The following is a 24,547-nucleotide window of genomic DNA, read 5'->3' as shown; positions in this document are numbered from 1 at the left end:
GACCGTTTTCTTTCAGCTTGTGGACAGCCTGGGAAGGAACAAAAAAACCTCAAGTGCATGGAGACTGTGGGTTAGTGAGCAGTTGAGCCCACAACGCAATCCCTCTATCCTTCATACCCCCTTTTTTTATTGTGTGACAGTCATGTGAGAACCGCCACGCACATTCTTTCATGCATGAGCCTGCAGTCACTGTAAGGATTCTGACATGTACATGTAATCAGAATCCGCAAGGCCATTTCCTATGGCTCATAAAGATCCCACATTGTTGCTCTGCATATAACCAGATTAGAGGATGCATGCTGAAATTGACTGCGATAACCTGCGTTGAAAACAGTCATACAACGGAATCGCAGCATCTTCAAGGAAGTAATAACAACAGAGTTGAAGCGTCAGTAGGCTCTGGATGTGTCCCCAGACATTTAGGTTGTTTTAGGCTGGATTCACTTCAGCAGAGATGCCACTGAGTGCACTCTTAGAGCCAGAGAGCTCGTCTGTAATGAATAGTTAGATCCAATGTGGAGAGGTTGAAAAAACAGCAGACCAAAAAAGAAAAGCAGAGAGGTGGTAAAAAAAAAAAGCATCTCTAACTCCACCAACAGTCTGTTTCAGAACCCACGTGCAGAGGATAACATACCAAGACTACTGTCTGTGAAGTTAGCACTCTAAAAAGGAAAAGCCAGCAGATGTTTTTGGGATTGCCTCGTGCTTTTGGGCCTGGCGGGTTTGGATTCTTGCTTAGGAAATCTTGCTCTGTTTTGTCTGTTGGGTTTTGTGCCCCTATGATCCAATCAGCCCCCGAGCCACTTGATGACACTAACTAACTGATGTTGTTCCTCTACCCTTCAACCCCCACCAGTCCCTGGTTACACACTAAATTTTTCATTACACTGAACCAGTACAGCAAAGAGCCGATATGCCACCTCCCTCCACTCGCCAACACAACTCCCCCTACAATTCCTCCATTGAGCAAAACAATGTGGAGTCGATTGAGGGACCAGAGGTCTTTTACTGGAGCTAACCCCCCCCAACCAGTCTCCTTCAGAAGAGCTCACATGGTTTGAATCAATGTTACCACTGGGGCTGTTTAGCGGGCCAGTTTGAGGAATACTATCAAGCTGGCTGGGTATCTGTTTTGAAAAAAAAAAAAAAAAATGCCTGAGACTTTCTAATCTCATCTGACTTAGAAAAACAAGCCACAAAGAAACAGAAGAAGACAGAGTGGAAGAGAAGGAGATGACTGCAGCACACACAAAACCAATTTGAGTGCTTTTGTTGTTGCTGCCAAACATCAGAAATTCCTGTTTAAATTTCCCTTTGTCGTGTGTTTCTATAGTCTTGGGACTAGGAGGAAATTGGCCCTTAAGAGCCTGTGGAGATTCCTGCCTTTTACGCTCCTTCAGCTGTGAAAGACAACAGAGCTATCTCTTCTATAAAGGCCTGCTCCAGCTTTGTGCAGTGCAGCTCCTTTGAGGTGAAGAATGGGAAGGGCCTCTGTGATACTTTGTTGTTGCAATAAAACTCTCGCTTATTGCAGCAGATACAGTGTCTGTAAACCCAAATCTCCAATGACTGGCAATAATGGAAAAATGCACTTAAAAAAAATCTAAAATAAATCACTTAACCAAACAGAGTCTGGCTAAGATTTTAAAATCTCCACCAGATACTGACATGCTATTTTTAGACATGACAGGAAAACCTGTCATTCTCACTTCTCAGCACATGAGCCAACAAATACTGTATTCTTCAATATTTAATTCTCATTTTCCATTGTGTATGGAACACCAGAAAACGTTAAAGACAAATTCAAATAATTTTTTTTTTTTGGAACTGGAAAAAAAAAAAAAAAAAAAAAAAAACAACTCCTCTTAGGACGCACTGCATCCCCGGCTTTGCTAAATAAAAACCACTGCTTATCAGACATTTAATTAGCTAAAGGCCCGATTAAATACCATTAATAACACTATAAAGGCAGGACAGTCCGCTCCAGGCCTCGCTGCTCAGGAAACTGTGGCCTCTGGGTGCAGCTCTCCAGATTACGGGAGGAACTGAGAGGATAACACTGGCTGGAAAGTTTGATCTGATTAACGTTGACATTGCTCGCAAAAGCCTTGTTTGTATTTAGTGCATATTTCAGGAAACGCAATAGCTTTGGATAATGTGGCCTGGATGAGAGAGCCGCAGTGTGACTGAGGTTTCTGCGGGAGAAAAAAAAAAAGCCCAACCTGGGTTTACTGAGGCAGAGGAGAGGAGCGGAAAGTGGGTCAACTATATATTATGCAGTTATTGAGTGATAACATGCACACGCTGTTTGGCAGCTATTAGGGGGTTTAAATTATGGAAATAAAACAGAGCTGCTGACACAGAAATAAAGGCCTCATATATAAATATATATATATATATATACACACACACATATGCGCGATTAAATAGAAATAAAAACAGAAAAAAGCACCGTCCGGGCGGGCTTTTGCTTGCACACGGGGCGGGCAGAGGGTTGTTTTAACTCTGACAGCCTTTAGTGTAACGAAGTTGTGCAGCAGGAGAGGGCACCTACAGTGATTGGAGCCGTTCCAGTGCTGGTTCCTCATGGACGTGCTGTAGGGATGGGGCGCTCCGGGCACCAGTCCTTTCTCTGGGATCAAGCATCCTCGGCTCTGGTTGTAGTAATCCATCATTAAAAACGGGTTCGGGCTGGGATTCAGTCCCACAACGTCCACACTCTCATACATCATACGAAGCAGGACGATCGCTGGGGATTATTGTCAAAAATAAAAAAAGAAAAGAAAGAAGAAGACGAAGTACTACTTGTCGCGAAGGCAGGAAAACAGGAGCCCGGTGGTCTTCAGATCGCCACCAGCAGAGGTAGAAACCGAGGGGGGTGATCGGAGAGGGGACTGCATTAAAATCAAAGGAAAAGTGATAAATCCAAACGCAGACGGGATATTTGAACATTTGGCATCTTCTCGTCGCGCTGGATCGATCAGAGATCCAGGAGGGGGAGGGGACGGGGGTGAGGGGGGCGAGTCTGTGAGTCAGACAGTCAGTCGGCTGCGCTCAGTCCGGGGACATAATTCAGGACAGCCTGCATGGTGTCCAACGCAGGGACAGCGAGCACACGATGAGATGAAATCAATGGGAAAAGGCCCGGAGAAGTTGAGCACACAGTGTCGCTCCTGTCGGCCTCAGACAGGCAGCAACATCTGAGGCTGTATCCGCCACAAAGACAACACAAGCCGGATAAAATCCCACGACAGACAGCGCTAATCTCCAAAGTCCGTGTCCGCAACACAAGAGAAAAAACTACCGATTTTTCTTCTGTTTGGATGTCTATTTGTTTGTTTTAGAAATGGGAAATTCCGTCCGGTTGCAGTTCGTCCTTCGGGCTGCGGTCGGTCGTCCCGTTTGCGCCTGCCGAGGGTGGACTCCTGTCAGCGCCGCGGACGGACGGGGCTCCCTCCAACAACCGGCGGCTCCTCTCGCTAGGATCCGGCTCTTGGACATCCAGGTGCGGCTCAACACAAAATCAAAACTAAAAGAATCAAAATGTGAAAAACAAAACAAAAAAAAAAAAAACGCACAGCGCCGCCTTGTTTTGTATTTTGGAGAGAGGAGGCTTCGGTCGTTCCCACACCGAGCCGTGCGGCTATCATGTTCTGCAGAAATGTGACAAGGCACAGCAGCTGAGGACTTTGGCTCCACCTCCGCTGGACTGCTTTTCCTTTTTTCTTTTTTTTCCTGCCTTCCCTCGATCTCCTTTCATCAGTCGCTCCTCCCACGTTTAACCCCTTCAGGGACGTCACCGTGGATCTCCCTCTCTGGGACTGTGGGGGGCCACCGCCCCCTCCCTAAAATTTTGATGCGGGGTTTTTAAATAGAAACGTATTAGAGGAGCCGATTAACTTATATAAGCGCTGTAATGAGTCTTCCATATCTTTACATGGAGTTCATTGACATAATGAGCGGCTGCACAAGTCTCTATCTCTCCTTCTTTTTCCTGGAAGTTCCCGTCCATGTTCTCACTCTTTATTTGGGCTCCTTCTTCCAACTAATTTGACCCTCTCCCCGATGCTCTCATCAGTCCCTACCCCTCCATTTTTTCTCCCCCAGCCTCTGTCTCCCTAATTTGCCTAATGCTATGCAGCTGAACTTTTCCTGAACCCAGGGAAGTAGGCAGCCTCACCTCCTGGTGACCCACTGGCTGACTCGGATTCGCCTCTCTGGCTCACTCTCATCCCACATTATTCAAGGTTTCCCACCTTGCACAGTGCAGCGCAGCACCATTACACTTCCTTGAGTGCTGCCCAGAGAGGCGCCTCAGTGTACAGAAAGGCAACAAAGGCAAAGTCACCCAGTCATGGTAACAGACATCAAACTTTTCTCGGTGTGGCTGCAGCTGGAATACAGTCCAGGAAGTTGCTGTGCTTCACAGTCGCATCGCCTCTTCAATAAAAACTCACTCCACCTTTACTCTGCAACATTCCATGCAGCATTGTTGTGGCCTGTTTACTGAACACGTGGTTGTCTCGTGTGAGAGGTCAGAGTCCACCCCATTACTGTCATATCCCAATTTAGCCAAGAATTTAGTCTTTGACATATATCCAAACTTTTTATTTTATGTTGTAGCCGCAGCAGGTCATTTAAAAACCAGCGTCCTGTGATGGTAAAATGATCTATAGTCACAAAATGCTAAGAGGTAAAGATTAAGGCCAATATATAAAAATGAATAACTATTTTTCACTTTAACCATGGCAAGGGTGAAATTTTGTCATGTACGAAAATATCCAGCATGTTTACTAATAACTGGGACGTCCCAAACAATGTCAAGATCAGGATAGACCAGTTTCTGAGCAACAGATTCTGACAGTTTGTCTATGGCAGCAGAATAACCTGTCCCATCCAATTGTCTGGTGGATATGCATTCTTTGGCTTGTGCTACTGCTGTGGTATCTCAGTGTGGTATCTGGCCTTTTAAAGCATGTTCAAATCAATGTGGACACGGCCAGAAACCTGAGTGACTTGTGCTGTAACCTGCACCGCTGCCCTAACAATACCTCTCCTCTACTCGAGGAAATCTACTCTACGCGATCAAATGTGGACTGTTGAACATTCGATCATTATCATCAAAATCTCTACTAGTTAACGATCTCATTGCTGATCATCACATTGATTTATTTTGTATAACTGAAACGTGGCTGCAGCAGGATGAGTATGTTAGCATTAATGAAGCTACGCCCCCATCTAATGTTAACTTTCATATCCCTCGTACCACAGGTCGAGGAGGGGGGGTGGCTGCAATATTTCAGTCAAGCCTATTAATCAACCTGAGACCAAAATCTGGCTGCAGGTCTTTTGAAAGCCTCACTCTTAGTCTTTCCCACTCAGACTGGAAAGGTGAAAAACCAGTTCTGTTAGTTACAGTATACCGTCCACCTGGTCCGTACTCAGAATTCCTATCAGAGTTTTCTGAGTTTATATCAGAGTTAGCTCAGTTGAACCAGTGATCCCCTTAGCTCTAAGCAGTGATGATTTTATTAACTTTTTTACAGATAAAATTCTCACGATCAGAGAAAGAATCTATCAGCTCTTGCCTACGTTAGATAAAAATCTCCTACTGAATACGGCAACTCCTGAATCAGCTGCGACACCTCTTTTACATCTGGAATCATTCTCACCTCTGACTCTCTCAGAGCTAGCTTCTATAGTTTCATCATCCAGACCGTCAACCTGTCTATTAGACCCAGTACCAACTAGCCTCTTTAAAGAGATCTTTTATTTAATTGAGCCGGTCATTCTAGATTTGATTAACCAATCCTCTTTACGCTTTATCTGCTTCCTCTAGGCAACATTATCAGGAAACACAGCATTAACTTCCACTGCTATGCAGACGATACTCAGCTGTACCTATCAATGAAGCCAAATGAAGTCACTCAGATAGTCAGACTGCAGGCATGTCTTGAAGACATAAAAGTCTGGATGACTGGAAATTTTTTACTTCTCAACTCTGACAAAACATAAGTTATTGTACTCGGTCCTAAGCACCTCAGAAAAATACTATCTAATCATCTCATCAGTCTGGACGGCATTACTGGCTTCCAGCTGCACTGTAAGAAACCTTGGAGTAATTTTTGACCAGGACATGTCCTTTGTCCCTCACATAAAACAAGTTAGTCGGACAGCTTTCTTCCACCTGAGAAACATTAGGAAAATCAGAAACATCCTTTCTCAGGATGATGCAGAAAAACTAGTCCATGCATTTGTAACTTCTAAGCTGGACTACTGTAACTCATTACTATCTGGATGTCCAAACAAATCTCTAAAAGGCCATTAATTCAGAATGCTGCTGCGCGAATATTAACAGGAACCAGGAAAAGAGATCATATCTCTCCTGTTAGCTGCTCTTCATTGGTTGCCAGTAAAATATAGAGTAGAATTCAAAATCCTTCTTTTAACATATAAAGCTCTTAATGGCCAAGCTTCATCATATCCCAGAGAGCTCATAGTTCCTCACTGTCCTAGCAGGCGAGTCTCCGCTCTCTAGATGGAGGTTATAGTTAAAAAGTTAAAGTCCTCTACTCTTTAGCGATGCTGCTGTAGGCCTAGGCTGCTGGGGGAAGGACTGAGCTTCTCTCTCTCTCTCGCTCTCTCCCTCCGTCTTGCTCTCTCTCTCTCTCTCCGTCTCGCTCGCTCTCCTTTCCTCCCCCCTTGCATGCATTGATAAGAACCATTCTTCTTAAAAAACACAGTTTCATCCAGATCTAAGCATTTATACTGCATTTACTAACCATGTTCTGCCAAAGTCTCTGTCTCTCCCAGCTCCTCTCCTCTCTCTCCCTGTCCTCATCCTGCAGGTGGTGAATCATCACCATCCCATGTTCCTGCAACACCTGCTCGTCCCATATTTCATGAATTCTGTCTTACAGCTCGACTCCATGAACTTCATGCAGCAACATGTTCCTGCCTACACCCCCCCCCCTCCAATGCCTGTCTCACTCTCTCTCTCTCTCTCTCTCCCACTCTCAACCCAACCGGTCGAGGCAGATGGCCGCCCCCCCCCCCGAGCCTGGTTCTGCTCGAGGTTTCTGCCTCTTAAAGGAAGTTTTTCCTTGCCACTGTTGCCAAGTGCTTGCTCATCGGGGGATCTGTTGGGTCTCTTTAAATAAATTTATAAAGAGTTTGGTCTAGACCTGCTCTATATGTAAAGTGCATTGATGTAACTTTGTTATGATTTGGCGCTATACAAATAAATCTCATTTGATTTGATTTGATTTGCTCCCCCACCTTCCTTGTACCTGCCACAGGCCACAGCTGGGTCTGACTAAGACATTTTTTTCAGGAGGATTATCTACATGAAGCCTGGGTGGGGGGGGTTTAGCCTACTCTGCCCCCACTGGCTGTGACACTTATTTAATGCAGACCCCCACATGTTTACCCTGCCTGATAAGAGCCCAGTGTGCAGGCCTGGGCCGCAGCGACCCCTTGCCTGCACTGATAGCACAGCCACACATTCCTTGACAGGATTAGCCCTATGAGTAATGGCTGTCAGAAAATGCTAATTTTCCAGGCTCTGTTTTGTTCTCCGAGGGGATGGCATTCATCCTCGGGTAATACCCTGTGATTGCATAAAACAAACAAAGAGATAACGGATTGTTGATCATTGCTTATTACTGGGGGGAGGGAGGGATACAAGATTAGATCTGAAAAAATAGCCCCTGATTTCTCTCGTTTACAAAAAAAATCAAGGCCCCTAAGATTAATTGTAGTATTTTTATTTTCTCAGGAGGAAAGAAAAATGTTGAAACTAAGGGATGCAAAGTTGAAGAACTGGGTGTACTATAGTACAAAGATGAAAAAAAAAAATATCTGTGTAATGCCAGGTGTGGACCAATCTGTACATGCACACACATAATATGAAGACATCTGATTACTGATTCCAGCGGGATAAGGGAAGTGAGAGAGATTAACGGCCTCTGTTGTGTCCTAATGACCATAGAAACAAAATGACTTTATGACATTAACACACCAGTCCAGGTGGATTCCCCATATTCCAGCATCAACAAGCATCACATTCCTGAGAACATGGAAAAGCACATGACCTCAAAGCAAAGCCAGAAACAATGAGATTGTGTCTAGAACCCCAATATTCGTCACCAAGAGGTATGTTTCAGTTTCCTGGCATTAAACTTCAAAGTGTTGCTCCATGAAGTCCAGGCAAACAAATGGAGGAGCCTGATTAAAGCATTTACATGTTAAGGCCTCAAAGAAATAGGAGGTTACTTAGGTGCAAATAATAGAGGAGTACCGCAACCTGTGAACATCACATTCATGATTTAGAGGAAAGCTGGAGTTTAACAGTCCAACACAGAGATGGGGGAGGGAGAGCAGGCGAATCGGAGAGAGAGGGAGAGGGGAAAAGGATTTTAGGGGGGAATTCAAAGAGTTTTATGAGCATAGGCGGTAAGGAGATTGCTGGCTGGACCTTGAGAGTGTCAAACTATTTTTACTGCCCCACTCTCCCTCTTTCTTAGCCCAATCAGGGGCGTTAGGAAGCAGTAAAGGGGGCTTCCCCTGCCTTTCCTCCCCCAAGGAGATGAGCCGACAGGTTAGAACAAACAATAGGTTGTTATGTCATTTGGATTATTGTACGTGATAAAAAGGGGAGGAAGAGCGCTTTCTCTGTAAACGCAAAGGTTGGAGTTAACAGTGTCAGAGCAGATCTTGGTTTAGCTAATGAGTGAGAATTCTTCTTGAAAGCGTAGCAGATTCTGGAGACGATCCACCAACATCTGCAGTCAGCTGTCCCTTGACTCATGTGTTCCTGCACTCTGGAGATCTTTTTCCCCCCTCCATGTTATATGAGCATTTCCCGCAGAGCGTATTCATTATTGTATTGGACGGTCAAATCAAAACAGACTGAAATCAAACTGTCCAAAAGTCGTGGAAAAGTCGACAGGGCTCTGGTCGCGGTTGGCCTGGAGACACTAAACAGGCTAAAAGACAGAGGGAAAAAACAGTTCGGACCTGCCGTATCGCTCAGAAAACACTTGGCACGGATAATATGCTATCTCCTGACAAGATAAGGCCAGACATGTTTGAGTTAGAATGGCCCAGGCCTAATTTTAGAGTTCCTGTCTGCCTTAGCGACTACAACACAAACACAGGCGTTCAACCTACACCTCCCCCAAGCTCTCCTGCACATGTGCCAGCAGATGGCTAATGCCCTAACGATAAAGAAGCTGGAAACCACGGTAAAGCTTTCTATCTTCCTTAAATCTTCCCAGCGACCTAATAAAGCAGCACAGCAGGGAAAGACAGAGAAGATAAATTCAGAGGGGAAGTACTTTAAAGAGTTGAAATGTGCCCTAATTTGAGAGACAGCAAGGGACGATAAGATAGTGATTGCATCTGTCCAGGTCCTTGTCACGCTGTGGGGCAAAACGTGCTGTCTGCACGCTAGCGGCATTATCCCACGATTGTGATGATCAGCACCATAATCCCTCCAACCCCCACTCCTACCACTGGCATGGTCCCAGCCGCCACCTACCTCATGCCCGTCTCTAACCAGGATCACGTCCCCCCTGGGTGCCATGTTTGCTTTCAAGTCTACCTGAGGCTCCGCTGACCTGTCTGTTTCCACTCCGTTCCCCTTACTGGCATTACAGTGTGTGTGTGTATGTTATGTGTGTTTGTTTGCACAGCTGGGTTTGTGAAGCCTGTACAGGCAGCATCAGCCAAACCCAACAGCTGTGCTCCCCAACAGCGAGCCAATGTGTAATGAGGGCCCGACCCTTCGATGTGAGAACAAGCTGCAGTTATTGATGAACACAGCTCCAGCTCCAGCTCCTTTCTGTCAATCTCTTGGACACACACAGCTGGACCCAAAGTTAAACTGTTCTATAGATCTCTCCATCGCTGCTTTGCTAGCCTCAGTGCGTGTGCGTGTGTCTTTTCTAAAAAGACCTTCTTCGTGGCTTCAGGGATCTTTGTGAAAGCTACCTCCCTGTCATTATCCCTTTAATGTCCCTCCAACGGCAGATTCCAGCATTTATGGTACAGGCCTATATCTTCCCATAAAGCCTTTTATTGTTTAGCCCAACTCTATGGTGGCCGTAACCTGGTTTTCCCATTTTTTATGGGGACCTTCACTATATCACAGGGAGGAGGACAAAGCTGCCTACCATTGGTGTTTACCAAAGTATGGCCTACTCATAAATCCATCATGGCCGGCGGCGTTCGGGAAATACCTCAGCAGAGAGAGAAAGAGGGAAGAGGGAGGAGGAGACGTGGTTTATTCTATAGCTTGTAATCGCCCACACTCTACGGCCTCGAGTTAGAAAGGCCATATCCACGATAATCAGTAGGTCCATGTTCCTTTGCATTGAGTCCATCACTCAGCAAATCAAGGGAAAATTGCTGTGGATGTTACCCTGGAGAAAGGATATCCTTGCATCAGTCATCCCAGACTGGGAATGGCCCCCATTAGCTGTCAGGAGCAGGGAGATGTTTAGTACGTACAGATGGACACGACACTAATTCTATTAGGAAAGAGAGGAGGGACAGAGGATGAACACTGTGTGTATGATACAGGCTGAGGAATGAGGTGATCTCATCCTGCAGGTAACACATAGGGAGAGGGGCGAAACACGGAGCAGAGGAGGAGGAGGGCAGGAAAAGGATGGTTGCGGCTGGCAGAACAAGCTCAGTCCACATATCTGCTCTGCCAAAACTCACAGAGAAATTGGCATCACTGATGCAATTACTGCACTCTGTTTATCTGTGTATGATAGCATTCATTTCTCCATTTCATGCATCCATGTTCTCAACCGCAGCCTTGCCCTCATGGCTTCAAGTCAGAGTTCTACAGATGGAATGAAATAAACGAGTGGGAAAAACTTTTAAAAATCAATTTTCCCATCAAAACAGACTTCGGAGATTTCATTTGCCCAAGCTGAATGATTAGAACCATTTTATCTCCCTCCAAAAGAGGTCTTTGGCAATACTGTCTAGGTGTTGAGGCACTGTGTTTCAAAAGCTGTGCATCACTCTGTCCCCCCCACCACAGTACTTTCTTCTTTCCTGCCCGCCTCCTCGCTGTTTTCTCTGTCCAGTTTTTTGAGTGCTGCAGAGGACTGATTTCCCATTTTCCATTCAGAAGTGTGATACTCAGCATGGCCTGGAAGGGATATGAGAGGGGGTGGGTGGGTTTGGTGGTTCGCTTTAAGTGGATTGCCCTCAGTCTTTTTGTGCCCAGCCCGAAGCATTATAACGCCTCTGCTAGTGACCTCCACTTGAGCAGTGCCCCTAACAGCGGCGCTGGGCAGGGCAGGCTGATTGTTGAGCTCAGTAAAAAAGAGACCATATGTGTGCCACAGAGCATGCAGAGGTCGGATAACTGCGGGCTGAACGTGCAGTCAACATCCATCCAAACAGCTGTGTATGAGCGTGCATGTATGTGTGTGTTTGTGATACAGTGCTAATCTTGCACTTGCGCTTTCATAACACTGACTGCTCTCTCCTGGGCACATGTGCTTGTTACATCCCACCTTTTATCTTTCGTGTGCACTTATGTCCGTTTGTGCACGTTCCAGCCGAGCTATGTGAGATGTTCAAGAGTGCCAAGCAGGTTCAGATGTTATGGAAACATGTGAAATCCCCTGCTTAGCCTGCAAGTTGGGAGCTTGGGACAACAAAAGCCCTCAGGAGAGCAACAGACTGCCACGGCTCAGAGCATGACAAATGCCCCTGCCATCGTCATCACTGTGGCCCCTGTTGCCCTGCCTTTTATACGGAGGTGGTGTGCAGGCGGGGGCGGGGGGGATCTGCTTCATTCTAACCTGGGGAGGGGAGCAGGAGGAGGGTTAATGGAATGGATGACTCCGCCGCATTAAAAGAGAAGGGAGCCGAGCAAGAAGGGTGACGGAGGAGGCGTCATCAGCATTTCAAAAGAATGGGGCGCAGGGAATGTAGATGGAGCGGCTACTCCCTTTTCTCTGCAATCTCTCACCCTCTCTATAACTGCCCCCCCCACACCCCATCCAAGCTCCAATGCGTTTGTGTGTGTATTTTTGTGTATGAAAGAGAGGAGTTAATTGGATGAGAGGCAGCCCTTTTTACCCACAACTCCCAGAGGCACGTATGGGTCAGCCTCGTCTGAAAGCAGGGGACAACCCTGACAGTGAAAAATGCCCTATCAGAGCACAGATTTTCCCTGCGCTGTGGTTTCTTCTACAGTCAAACGGTTTACTCAGCTCAGCCACAGGCAGCGGCAAAGTGGTTTGTCCTTTGTCGGACTCAGCCAACAAACCCAGAGAGCTGCTGTGAAAACTGATATCAATGTCAAACTCTTTGCCCCAAGGCCCTGGCTTGTCCTGTCCTTGATATCTAGGCAGTAAAACAACAAACTAGAAAATGGGGAAGAAATGAATTCATGACCACTACCATGAGACTTATAAAACAAAAATTGGGATGAGGCACAATGAGATGACAGACAGCAAATTTTACACAATTTACACAAGTGCCCCACTGTGTGACAAATAAAGGAGCTTGAATTTGAAGACAAATCAAATGTTTTAACACATAAATTAAAATACATGTAAATGTCCACCTTTGCATTATTTGAGCAAAGCAACTGTGACAAATCTAAGTTAAAGAAAAGCTTTAGGTTGACATAAATAAGGTTCCGCAGTCACGATGGCTACCCAGACCATCTGTGTTGTGAGCCCACAGAGAGAGGAAAGTCTCAAAAGGAAGTAAATAGGATAATACAAAAAGGGAAAGGCTCAGAAGGGCAGATCATTAGCTGGCTACATCTTACCATTCTCTGATAAGACAAAGAAGCCTGATAATATTTAACCAGTGCAGATCTATCATCAATCTGGACTCACCACCCCCTCACATCATCAGTCCTCACCCCAAGCTCTGGCCTATTGTCATTCAAACCTTGGCTCCCTTTCACTCCTTATTCAATATTTTTGAGCCATTGTTCCACCTTGCATGCCCCCCCCCCCTCCCGAAACTACATTACTTTTCCCACTCAGTGATGAAAGGAGAGGGGCAGCAGCCAGGGAAAAAAAACATAATATGTTATAATGTCAGGAGCAACAAAAACGTCAGCCTGCCGTGGCAGTAGTCTGAGTCTGGCATACACTCTCAAGCTCAAACGCACACTGTCTCACTTTCTTCCCCTCACACACTCACACCCACTGCTTCGGTCTCCAAATGCACACACAAACACCCGCACACCACCAGTGACCCTGTGGGCTTTTTGGAGCTCTTTGAATGAAAAAGAGAAGTCATTTATCTGACTCATCTTTGCTGCACCTCGCAGCACCTTTTAAAAACACTCTTTATTCCCTGCTAATGCTACAGCTGCACCTTACTGACAGCATGATGGAGAGATCCATCCAGCCTGCCTTTCTTTCCCTCCCTGTTGTATTCTCTCTCTCTCTTTGGAGTCTCTGCAGCTTCTCTTGTCTTTCGCTCCTCACTGCCAACAATCCTTGCAGAGAAGAGAAGGCTAAGCTTCAACGGTGATGTAAGAAAGTGGAAGCCTGTGTGCATCTGGCTGTGTGTGTGTCTGTCAGGGTGATTTTGGCATGGATCCTTGTGTATCAGCGTTTGCATGTTTAATCGGAAAGAAAGAGGTGTGACAGTAAAATGTGTAAAAAGGTGCAGGGGGAGTTCACAGATGCGCTTGCTCATGTGTGGAGGTGAGAACAGGAGTGCCACGGGCTGCTGGGAAGCCTGGCATGTCAGAGCTTATCAGGACTTAACGAAATCTTCTTCTAGAACTCGTCATTGTTCAGTTAGCTATCCTCTCCGGTCTTTCACTATTTTCACTTGTCATTTCAATTCTGTTGCTCCGATAACGTTAACCCACAATATTGTACATTTCCTCAGCCTGCAGTGATGCTATCATGCTGCAGTATCAGTGCTCTGCACATAACATGTTGCAGCTTTACATCAGTCTTTTGTGTTAGATACAGCTGTTAAACAGCTTCTCTCACTGTTAGAATTTTCCCTTGGCATTTAGTGCATGTGACCCCACAGCACACACACACACACACACACACACACACACACACACACACACACACACACACACACACACACACGTATCACTAAAAGAGAAAATGCCTTAGTGATAATCTAAAACGTCCTCTTGAGCCATTTTGAAAATGTGTGTTCTAACTTTGTTGTGTTTGCCTAGAATAAACACAGAATGATGCATAGTTCAATTTTCACACAGCTAAGCGTCACAGAGTCTAGACTGTGTTTGACCAGAGGTGTGCGCGCTCTCAGGTTTGTGTCTATATTTCTGAGGTAGTCTCTATGCAACCAAGCGGACACCAACAGAAAAACCTCTAACCTCGTTGGCCAACGGCCCATCCCTTCCTATCTCCCTCTCTTTCTGGATGGATCATTCATCACTCCCTCCCTCCCTCTTTCCCTCCACACAATATCCTGGTTCACAACATCAGCTCCACAGATACAGCTGTTTTTATAGATAAGACTCACACTCATGAAAAGTTGGATTCAAACTCTATTAAATAGAATAAGAGAAATACATAAATGGAAGATTAAACACATAGGCCTGTGGAGGAGGGGACAGCGTTAGCTGTCATTCAAAAACATAAAGGAAAATTCATGGAGGTTTGCTTTCTTCTTACAGTTTTATGTTGTGACTTTTACCTGAAACCAATGCCAAGACTTTTCTGTGTACTTAAATGTAAAGCGCTTATAACCCTGAAACAGTCTACTGATGCAGCAGCCATCTGGCTATCTGATGGGCAGATGTGATACCCAAGGGATGCCAGAAGTTGGCGTTCCAGCATTACAGCCATTGAAAGTATTTTAATAGTCGGTTGAGTAGAAGAGTTACAGCGGTTTAATAGTTTTGGCATAAAAGAATCTACTGCTGGAGGTTTGTGCTGTGGGTCTAATTCAATGAAACATCTGTGATGGGAGGTGCTGCCCCCTCCCTTCATCTCCTCCCAAACACCATCACTCCTCTGCCTGTAACAGCTTCAGTGGATTACTGCATTATCAAGAAAAGGGAGTGAACACATCTGATGTGTACTGGTAAAAATATTTTGAAATAAATGTTGCAACAAGTCCATGTAACTGCAGTGACTTTGACACAATAGTGGTGACCGACCAAAGGACAGTAAGCAATGTTAAAAAAAAACACACAAAGCATCAATAGTGATGACTGAAGGTTTCTGCACTTCCCTCATTTTACTGTAACTTCTCTATGTTTCATAATTGCTCACATGCGGGTGCTGTGTATTTGCATGCAACTGCTCTGTGTGTGCACTTATGTGGTAAGAGCTGCCACCTGGGTAGTGTCAGCCTATCAGCCACCAGCTCCTTTTATACAAGCCAACATATTGCAGAAACAGAGGCACTGTGGTAGCACAACAGCTTTAGTGTCCTGTTCCGCCTTTCTGTGTTTGTACTTTTTACACCAAGTAGTGAAAAATGTGCAACATTCCTGCCTCGAACAAGCTGAAAACGCAGGAACTGTCAATTCTGTCAAGATTGAAGATCCTGCCCCTCTGCAGCTTTTCATTCCACAAATAACTGAGAGTTAGCACACAGTACACCTTGGATTACGATGTTTGCGATTAATTAGGGTTTCACTCTGCTACAAGAATATTTAGTGTGTCTGTCCTTCTGTCCTAACCTTAGAATATAGAAAAAGAAAAAAAAGGGTAGTGTGTGTAAGTCTTTCTAATGGTGTGTAAGTTCTAATGGAGGGGATCACAACTATGACATAAGTGAAGACACTGGGTGAATAATTCATGAATTACAGGGAGCGACAGTTAACAGGAGCGTGCCATAGGAGACTGACATTCATCTGTCCAACCATCCGTCTTCTGAAACACCCTCATGTGCTCCATCTCTCTCTTTCCCTCTCTGCTGTGGGGAGTTCAGACAAAGGATAATGGATCTGCTGACATTCAGCCGTCCCAAAAAAATTCATATGAAATAACCCCGTTAGTGGGGGGCAGCATGCAGACACACAAATGGGAGTCAAATAAAGGCGCACACACACATATACACATACACACAAACATTTGTATCTCAGGCAGAAAAAAAATGTGAGCAACATGACTCCACATGACATGTACTGTATAGAGTATGTATAGTTTAACAATATCTGTGCAGTAAATTCATACACTTTAAAATGTATCAACATGTTAATGCTTGATTATGAGCAGGCGTTAAAGCAAGGGAACAGGCCAGGTCGTACACAAAACACTCCCCCTATCTCCCTCTATTTCCCTCTGATGCACACACAGACAGACACACACACACACACACACATACACAATGCCCTACAGACCTGCTGCCGAGGGATCTGCTAGACTACACCTCAGGGTTCAATGGTCAAACCCAGGCAGTTAGCCAGAGTGCTCCAGGCTGAACTCAGAGTGATAATCATAATTTGTGTCAGACAGGCTTCTGCTGAATAACAATGGCCAATAATGCAGTGACACCAATGATGTCCATGTGTGTGTCACACTCACAGTTTAGACCCTACAGATGCAACCTAATAAGAGCATCTACTGAGAGGACTGGAAGATGCAGATGAAGCATACCACTTGTAAACAGACACAGTCAATTCCACAGGCTCGAGCAAATTAAAGAATAGATGTGGGCAAATGGTCAGTCACTTACATTAAAAGACTGCAGCTGAAGTAGGAGCCAAACACATGTTCACAAATAATGGCTTGCTGAAGTAAAGGGGTGTGACAAAATATTTCACTTTACTCTTTTTTAAACTGAGCCTATTGATAATTTGTCTACGTCCTCTGAAGTGGGTGAACATTTGATTAATTTAATGTCTGTCTCAGGATGTGGTCATAGAGTAAAAATGTTAAAACTCTTGGTGGTGTGATTAAAGAAGCGCTAGCCCACCAGATTAAAACAACCAAGCCACCTAAAGTTGAGCTACAGTCCACCACTGATTCAGACACATACGCAGACCAAATCCCCCCCATCAGCAACATGCAGGTGCAAGATCATTCCAGCAAGAAGACAACAATGGACACCATCCCCCCTTCTGGCTATTTGTGTGTGGGTGTGTTTATGTGTGTGTGTGTGTGTGCACGCATGCCAACAAACCAGTCGTCTGGCAAAACAGCTGAGTGAGACACATCATCCAGGGTATTTCTGTTGTCCCAAAGCTGAGCAACATAATATGGCTCACAGACATAGGCACACACATGCAGCAACAATGGCAAGGAAATAAATTCTTGCTTGTTTTTTTTTTTTTTTTTAATTTTATTATTTCAGTTTGGTTTTTAGACATTTTCATAGAATTTATTTGGTGTCATAGACACTTTTGTTTAATGGGTTTGCAATACCTGGAGCTCAGTGTGAAATTATCTCTTGTTCATTATCTGTGGTTATTAACAGCACTTATAAAGAAAGGGTGTGATAAGTACCATTGTTCCCAGCCACATAAACTGTTGTAATAAGGCTGAACTGGGCCAAGGTCAGGATCCTGTTTGGTGTCTGAATATTGTGACACTCACGTTAATGAGCCTGCTCTGAACTTTGTTCACATTTTGGACAGTCAACAGGTAACAAAAACAGTTGTGATCATCTGAAACCGCAGCAGCCGCCAAGAGGGCAAAGGACAACAGGTCTAAACACAACATGAACATATGGATGCATTAAAAATGATCTTATCTGCAAATCACTGAAATTTAGAAATATGCTTTCTTTAACTTCTGATTGGTTGATATAAAACAAAATGTGCATGTGTGGGTTTTTTTTTTTTTGTTGTTGTTGAGTTGTCCACAGAAATTACAAAGGCCATTTCATCTTTTAATGGCCGTATATCGCTCAGATTAGGATGTTTGCAATGTTTTCAGATCTAGACGAAAAATATTTTTTCAAGAAATGAATAAAAGTCAGAGCTGCTGTCCTGAAAAAAAAAAAAAAAAAAAAAAAAACACACACAAATTCAATTAAAGAGCTGGCTGGCTTTAGAAAAACACAATATGGCCGCAAAATGCATTTTCAAGAAAGTAAGCATGAAATTTTAAGAACAGAACAAAAAGAAGATTTGGGGAATACTGCGGCATATATAACAAACATACCATTTCCATGAATATCAAAGAATGGTTCCTGATGGCCAGTGTTTAAAAATATGAATCACACTGTGAATTTGGACTTATGTCTAATTTGCAATACAGAATGAGCAGCATCTTCATCACGGGATGTTGTCACAATATTTGATGCTTATTAAAAGATTTGACTCTAACTCTTTGCTCCAGGCCTCTTCCCACCATATCATGTCCATCGCCTGGTTTATGAGCTGCACTGGCTAATAACACAAGTGTAGTGACAATACAGCCGCTGCTTTAGACATTAAAGATCTCGGCTTGTTCTCTGTACAGCTTAGACCTCAACATCTTCTCTCTCAATGTGCCGTGCACAACTCTGCCTGTCTCTTAAACATAATCCCCACCCCCACCCCGCCTGTTTCAGTGCATATCTTATACCAAATCGATTTCTCTCCCCCTCCAATTGATCTCTTCCTCCCTTATAGCATCGTCCCTCAGTTCCTCCTCAGCTCCCTGAGGAAATGTGCAACTCCATATAATCAACTTAACCACTTTGCCGTCTGCCACTTTGCCAAGCTGCCCTGAGGCTTACTGGTCACACGGCTGTAGTCCCTCGGCTTATTGTGCACAGTGCAGCAGTCAGAAAACTGGATAGCAGGGAGAGAGGAGCTAGGGACATTTTGGTGGTTACACTGACTGAGTGGCTCATAAAAGAATCTCTAAGGCTGTCTGTGTATACTAGTGTGTGCCTGTGCATAAGAAATAGTTCCTTTCAGAGGATGCATATATCTTGCCTTAACGTACAATATATTCATATTTTTCAATTCAGTTATTCTGCAAAATAACAGCAAGACAGAAATTCTTTCATGCGGAATAAATGAAATATCAAATTACTGCGCCACTCTGATGCTTTGCCATGGACAACTTTTTTCTCCAAACTCCACAATTCTTTTTAATATTGCACAGAAACATTCTTTAGCTTCTCAAATGTATAAATTTCCTGCTTTAACCCTGGTTTTTATTAGTTCATGTTTTACATATTACACAGTTTTAGACTTTCTGTGTGCATCAGAAGTGAAAATAATTTGCAGCTTCAACTCTATAACTTGCCCAGTGGAGACAAACTATATTGCTTTTCATTGAAGTAATATATGTTTTCATGATACAATTATCAACAAAATGAGCAGCTAATAGCATTAAGGCTCCCACTGGTGACTTCAGACCATGCTCTGCAAAATAAGAGGATGACTGTGATATTAAAAGCATGACCATTTGTGTGTGTGTGTGTGTGTGTGTGTGTGTGAGAGAGAGAAGGCAGGACAAATACAGCAACATCCATTCCCTGAGAGGAAACCCTGAATATAATCAGGTTTCCTCTCACTGTTAACGTTGCCAAGCTACAAAATAATGCCTGCATTACAATGAACGCCTATTTCCTACACAACGTCCCTGGTCACATAGGCACTTTTTGTTCTTTTGGTTGAGGTGCAGATGTGGCACAGTGTTGTAGTACAGTGTCCAGTTTCTATGAACAATTCAAAATGTGGAGGGCACCCTCTTCACATTGTAAAGGTGCAGCAGATGAGACAAACCCACTGACTGGCAAGGGAGGGATACTGAGGGAAGGATGGGAGGGGGTGATAAAGAACAGGAAAGGAAGACGGGCTCTGTAGCGATGCATGGTTGTACCAGTGAGGCAAATGCACAATGCTCTGGCTGTAATATTCAAAGTGCTGAGTGATGGCGCTCCACCTTTTTTTTTTCCTCCAATCTGTCGTGTTTGCAGACTGAATGTTTGTCGGCTCCCATTTCTTTCCATCGACTTTTCTCCTCCCTCTTACCGCCACTTCTCTGCATACCTTCTCATTCTTCTGCTTCTGTCTGTCCCTCTCTGCTCCCCTCTGAAGTTATAGTAAATATCTCTCCTTCCCTCCCCCTTCTCTCTGTCTCTCTCAGGGGAAGCTCAGTGCCAGTGTGGGGTTTTATTTGTGTAATTTACATCCTCTCTGACAGCCTTCTGTGCCCCCCCACAACCCTTGGCTTTTACTGCAGCCAGACCCTCATAAAAGCAGCCACTCTTTGTGATGAGAGAGAGAGAGAGAGATGTGGAGGAGGGCTGTCTGAGCTGCAATCCAGAGAAAGCTGATTGTAAAAACAACACACAGTCACTTGGTGTCAGTTAGCTTCCTGGCTGGCTAGTTTCGTGCATGTGTGTGTGTGTGTGTGTGTGTGTGTGTGTGTGTGTGTGTGTGTGTGTGTGCGCGCGCACATGAATGTTTTTTGTGTGCCTACCAAGGCAGTTGCAGGGTTGGTTTCTTGACCACACCAGCTGTAGTATATCCATGGATCAAGCATTAATCCACTAGCCATCATGTGCTTGCGCTGTGCTTAGCTTGCTTGTTGCAGAGGTCAAAGTTCAAATGGTAATCCCTTTAACAGCTAGTGTGGACTTCAAACTCACCTGAAGAGATATACTGTTCAATAATACTAAAGACCAGTGGCAGTCTTTTGGCCAAACTCAAAACACACAGAAGATTTGAACTTGTGTCTAAAGAGAAAAAAGCCATCAAAGGGAGTCGAAACCAGTAAAATTCAGAAAGAGAGAAGTAACTACAGAAAAAGGGAGAAGTAAAAGAACAAAAGAGAGAAACATGAAAGAGTGAAGCAAAATAGGTAATGAGGGAAAGAGATCAGTGAGCTGCTGCATCTCAATGAGAGGAAACACGCAGATGAAGGAAAATGATCTGAAGCACAGAGACATGAAAAAGATGGAACCGAGCACCACTATGAATAAATACAAGATGAAGATGCCTACTTATGAGAATTGTATAAGAGCTGTTTGGAAAACAAGGTCAAAAATGAATAAATCAGTGACACAGAGTGCTGACCTAATCTCCCTCCTTTCATCAGACCTCTCTCAGTCTCTGTTGCATTGTATTAATAAGTGAGGTGCTAATCTGTTTAGGTGTGCACTGTGAGACTGGCAGGCAGGGCATCATAGGGACTGACATTTGTAGGGATTGTGCACACACACATACACACAGACACCAACAGACACACACAAACAGATCTGTAGAGCTGTGAGAAATGTCTGAGCTGGGATGGGAAACAATGACCCCCAGTGGCTGCATCAATGTTTCAAGTGGAGTGGTGCAGAGACACAAGTGTGTGTTAGCATGTGTGTGTGTGTGGGTGTGTGGGGGTGTGTGTGTGTGTTGAATAAGACTGAGGAGGAACTCATTAGGCCAGTCAGCCTCTCACGGCTCACAGCAGCTAAGAATGGTAAACAAGCTCATTTGAGCACCCGGTCAAAAGTATCTTACACGCACACACACACACACACACACACACACACACACACACACACACTTACACACTTACACACACACACCACAGTCTGTCTTTGTCCGTGAGAAGTTGTGTTTCAAAAATGTATCTTATTAAATCTGTACACACTTTCCTCTATTCAGTTGTCAAGTGTCCTTGCTATTTGTTATATGTTGCTTCAATATAAAATAATTACAACGCAGAAGGACAATACAGAGAGGCAGTAACAGGCTCTGTGTTGTCATCCAGTTATGGGGGAAAGCTGCAAGCTGTTGATATACTACTGGCCATCATCAATTTTAGCGTCATCATGGGTGTTTCTGTAGATGCTGGTTGATATATAGCATAAAGAAACTGTGGTAAATAAATGACACTTATTTTGCATGTTTCAAGTAATTTAGTTAGTATTTCTATGAAATGCTTTCTCAAAAATGTTGGAAGTGAAAAATAGATAAACAGATACATGACTGTTCAATTTATAGAAATCCCTTTTATAGTCTTGGTATCAAACAGAAACATCTAGTCTGTGAATAGTTTTTCACCTTTGATCAAAAATGTCCATTACACTATAACCTGCTACAGTGGAAAAACCTTGGGCCAATGAATGGTTTTACAGCCATAAAATCTTAATCAAGCATAACTCTGCTGTGCTTTTACACACCAGCAGCAACAGTGGAGCCATGGCTCTCCTCAATGAAGGAGACCTGATGTGTTATTTTAATCAACTTGCCCTGCCGGCATTAATTATTCACCAGGTTGGTGAATAGGGACACCCCGCGGGTGGAAAGAGGGAGGGACAGGGGGTCCCTCTGATTAAGGGCTTTAGGGAGAGAAAAAAAAAAAGAAAAGAAAAAGAAGAATAAGGGAAGAGGGAGGAGAGGAAGAAAGAGGAGATGGAGAGGGGGATCAGGGCTACACCTCCTGCCCTAGTTGCATACAGCAACATATGTGCTAACTGCGAGTTGGGGAAACCGGCGAGTAGAGTCATGGCAGTTAGGCACTGTGTTTATGCAAATATGTATTGATGTGGATGGCCTGTAAGAAGCCCCAGGGTGCTTACCGAGGCAGCAAGAGTGTGCGTGTACGTGTGTGTTTATAGAGGCTCGATCCCATTGATGATACTGCGTGATCTAATTCATGATGGTTAGATGGAGTTCTGCTGCCCATAGAGAGCAGAACCATTAAGTACTCAGATGTGATTGGTGGAGACAGACACACACACACACACACACACACACCTGGCACACATGGAGTGCTCCTCAAGACAGAGCTGAGTTGAGGCCTGGCCCAGCCCTGCGTGACACCCCCAGACACAGTGTGCAGAAAAACTCTGAAAGTGTGTATGCCCAAGAGTGTGTACTTCTGTGGCCACAACACATGCGCTCTGTGAGTGAGTGTGTTTCCCTAAGCAGCTTTGAGAGCGATTCTCACAGCAGAGACAGAAGGGGAAACAGAGCGCCCCCGCAGACACTCTCAGTGGGCTGACACAAAAAGCTTGTTTGGGGGCATTAAATCTTAATACACAGGAACACTGGGGAAGAGAAGGAGAAAAGGAGAAAATGAGAGGAGGAAAGTGAGAATCTGAATAAAAGGTGGAGGAACATGGCAACAAGGAGGGGAAAAGGAGATGCTGGAAACAAAAGGGAGGAAGAGGGAGAAGGTGAGCGAGGAGAAGCTGCACAAGAGCACACAGAGGGGAACTCCTCTGGGGCAGGAAGGAAGGATGTTGCAAGGGAAAATTAAATTCTTCCACACGAGGATAGTCTAAGATGCCAGAAAAGTGTAGCATGGCTCTAAATCAAACCGGTTAAATCATCATGTGTTAATGACTCAGTTAACCTGCCTCTCCCCTTCCCTCCTTCATCCTTTCCCCTTCACTAAAAGCCTGTATGGAGGCTCCGTCATCCCTAATTCATCCTCTCAGCAGACAGAGACAGAAGAGGTGGATGGAGGTGGCAGATGAAGGGCTGCAAACTCTCTCCCGAGACTTTTTTTTAAATAAATACTTTCTGCCAATAAGATCTCAGCGTGTCTACAAATGTCAATGTTGTTTCTTAGACTCATTACGGCCCCTCATTGTGGAAATGTGATAGACCAATATGTGACATTTCTGCCTCTCACAGACGCTTGCTGCCCTGTAGCCCTGAGTCCATGAGGCTGACAGCTGTGCTTCTGCCAACCATTATGTGGTGTTAGGTGTGCTGGTGTGTACTAAGGTGTATGGGTCACTCAAACTTGTGATTACTGGATTGCTACAGAGCTGCTGATGGTGTTGGTCTGCTAGTTAGCTCTGATGATGGCAGGTAAAATACACACTGAAACATACCAATAGGAGGGCTGTGGATATACATCAAGTTCTTTTTATACTCCTCTGAATGTATCTATGCCACACAGCTTCACGGCCATGCAGACATGGGCAAATTCATGCTCATCCTTATAGCAACACAGACACAAAAACCTCTAAGCCTGTCCTGCTGAATAAAGGCACAATTAAAAACTTTTCATTGGTATAAAAGAGGGTACAGCTCATTGTGATCCTGAAATTGAATCATTCAAGCAGCTATTGTGTTGTGGACATCCACAAAATAGCACAGACATTCAACTGAATCCACAATCAATGCATATGATTTCAGCAGCATCCTGCCTATGTATGTTTACTACACATTTTAAGTATTAAACAGCTGCCACTGATTAGTCAAAGGACTAAAAACTGAAAAGATAATATTAAAGAGATGGTTAAAGAGAGAGCGGTTTTGCATTGTAGCTTTACACAAAAAAAAAACTAGAGGGTGAGCAATAGCTGCATGTGGAAAAAAAACTTGTTTATTTTAGTCTGGTTTGTGAAATGTGTCTTGACAAAAGTTTCAAGGGCAATATCGTCACAGCACATCTCAAAGCCATTTACAGCAGTGATTTAGTTCAAACTTCAAACTAATGCACATTTGGCCTGCATTGAGTAATTTTCCAATTTGCTTGCTGGGACATCCAAGAGCAAAATTAAGATGTAAATCGTAATTGGGGATTTAAAGCAGAAAAAAGGCAGTGGATAAAAGGCTTTGACCCAACAGATGCAGATAATTACAGGCAAAAAAAAGTAATTACGACTCAAATCTCTGTTTGCACCTTGTCACAATCAGTTGTCG

At 44.3% G+C, this 24,547-nt stretch overlaps 1 protein-coding gene across 2 annotated transcripts in view; it reads right to left on the bottom strand.

The window, feature by feature from the left end:
- raraa (retinoic acid receptor, alpha a) overlaps positions 1-24,547 on the bottom strand; it is a 131,516-nt gene that overhangs the window by 32,971 nt on the left and 73,998 nt on the right. The window contains exon 1 of one of the 2 annotated variants that reach the window (XM_029527110.1): positions 2,555-2,732. The exons of the other annotated variant lie outside the window; for it this stretch is intronic. Within the exon in view, the coding sequence (XP_029382970.1) occupies positions 2,555-2,732 (178 nt within the window). Of the gene's footprint in view, positions 1-2,554; positions 2,733-24,547 lie in introns of those variants that run through there. 2 annotated transcript variants of the gene reach the window in all.

The sequence above is a fragment of the Echeneis naucrates genome, chromosome 19 (genome assembly GCF_900963305.1).
Source record: "Echeneis naucrates chromosome 19, fEcheNa1.1, whole genome shotgun sequence".
Lineage (NCBI taxonomy): Eukaryota > Metazoa > Chordata > Actinopteri > Carangiformes > Echeneidae > Echeneis > Echeneis naucrates.
The sequence above is the reverse complement of the archived record's forward strand: the minus strand, read 5'-3'. Positions and strand labels throughout refer to the sequence as shown.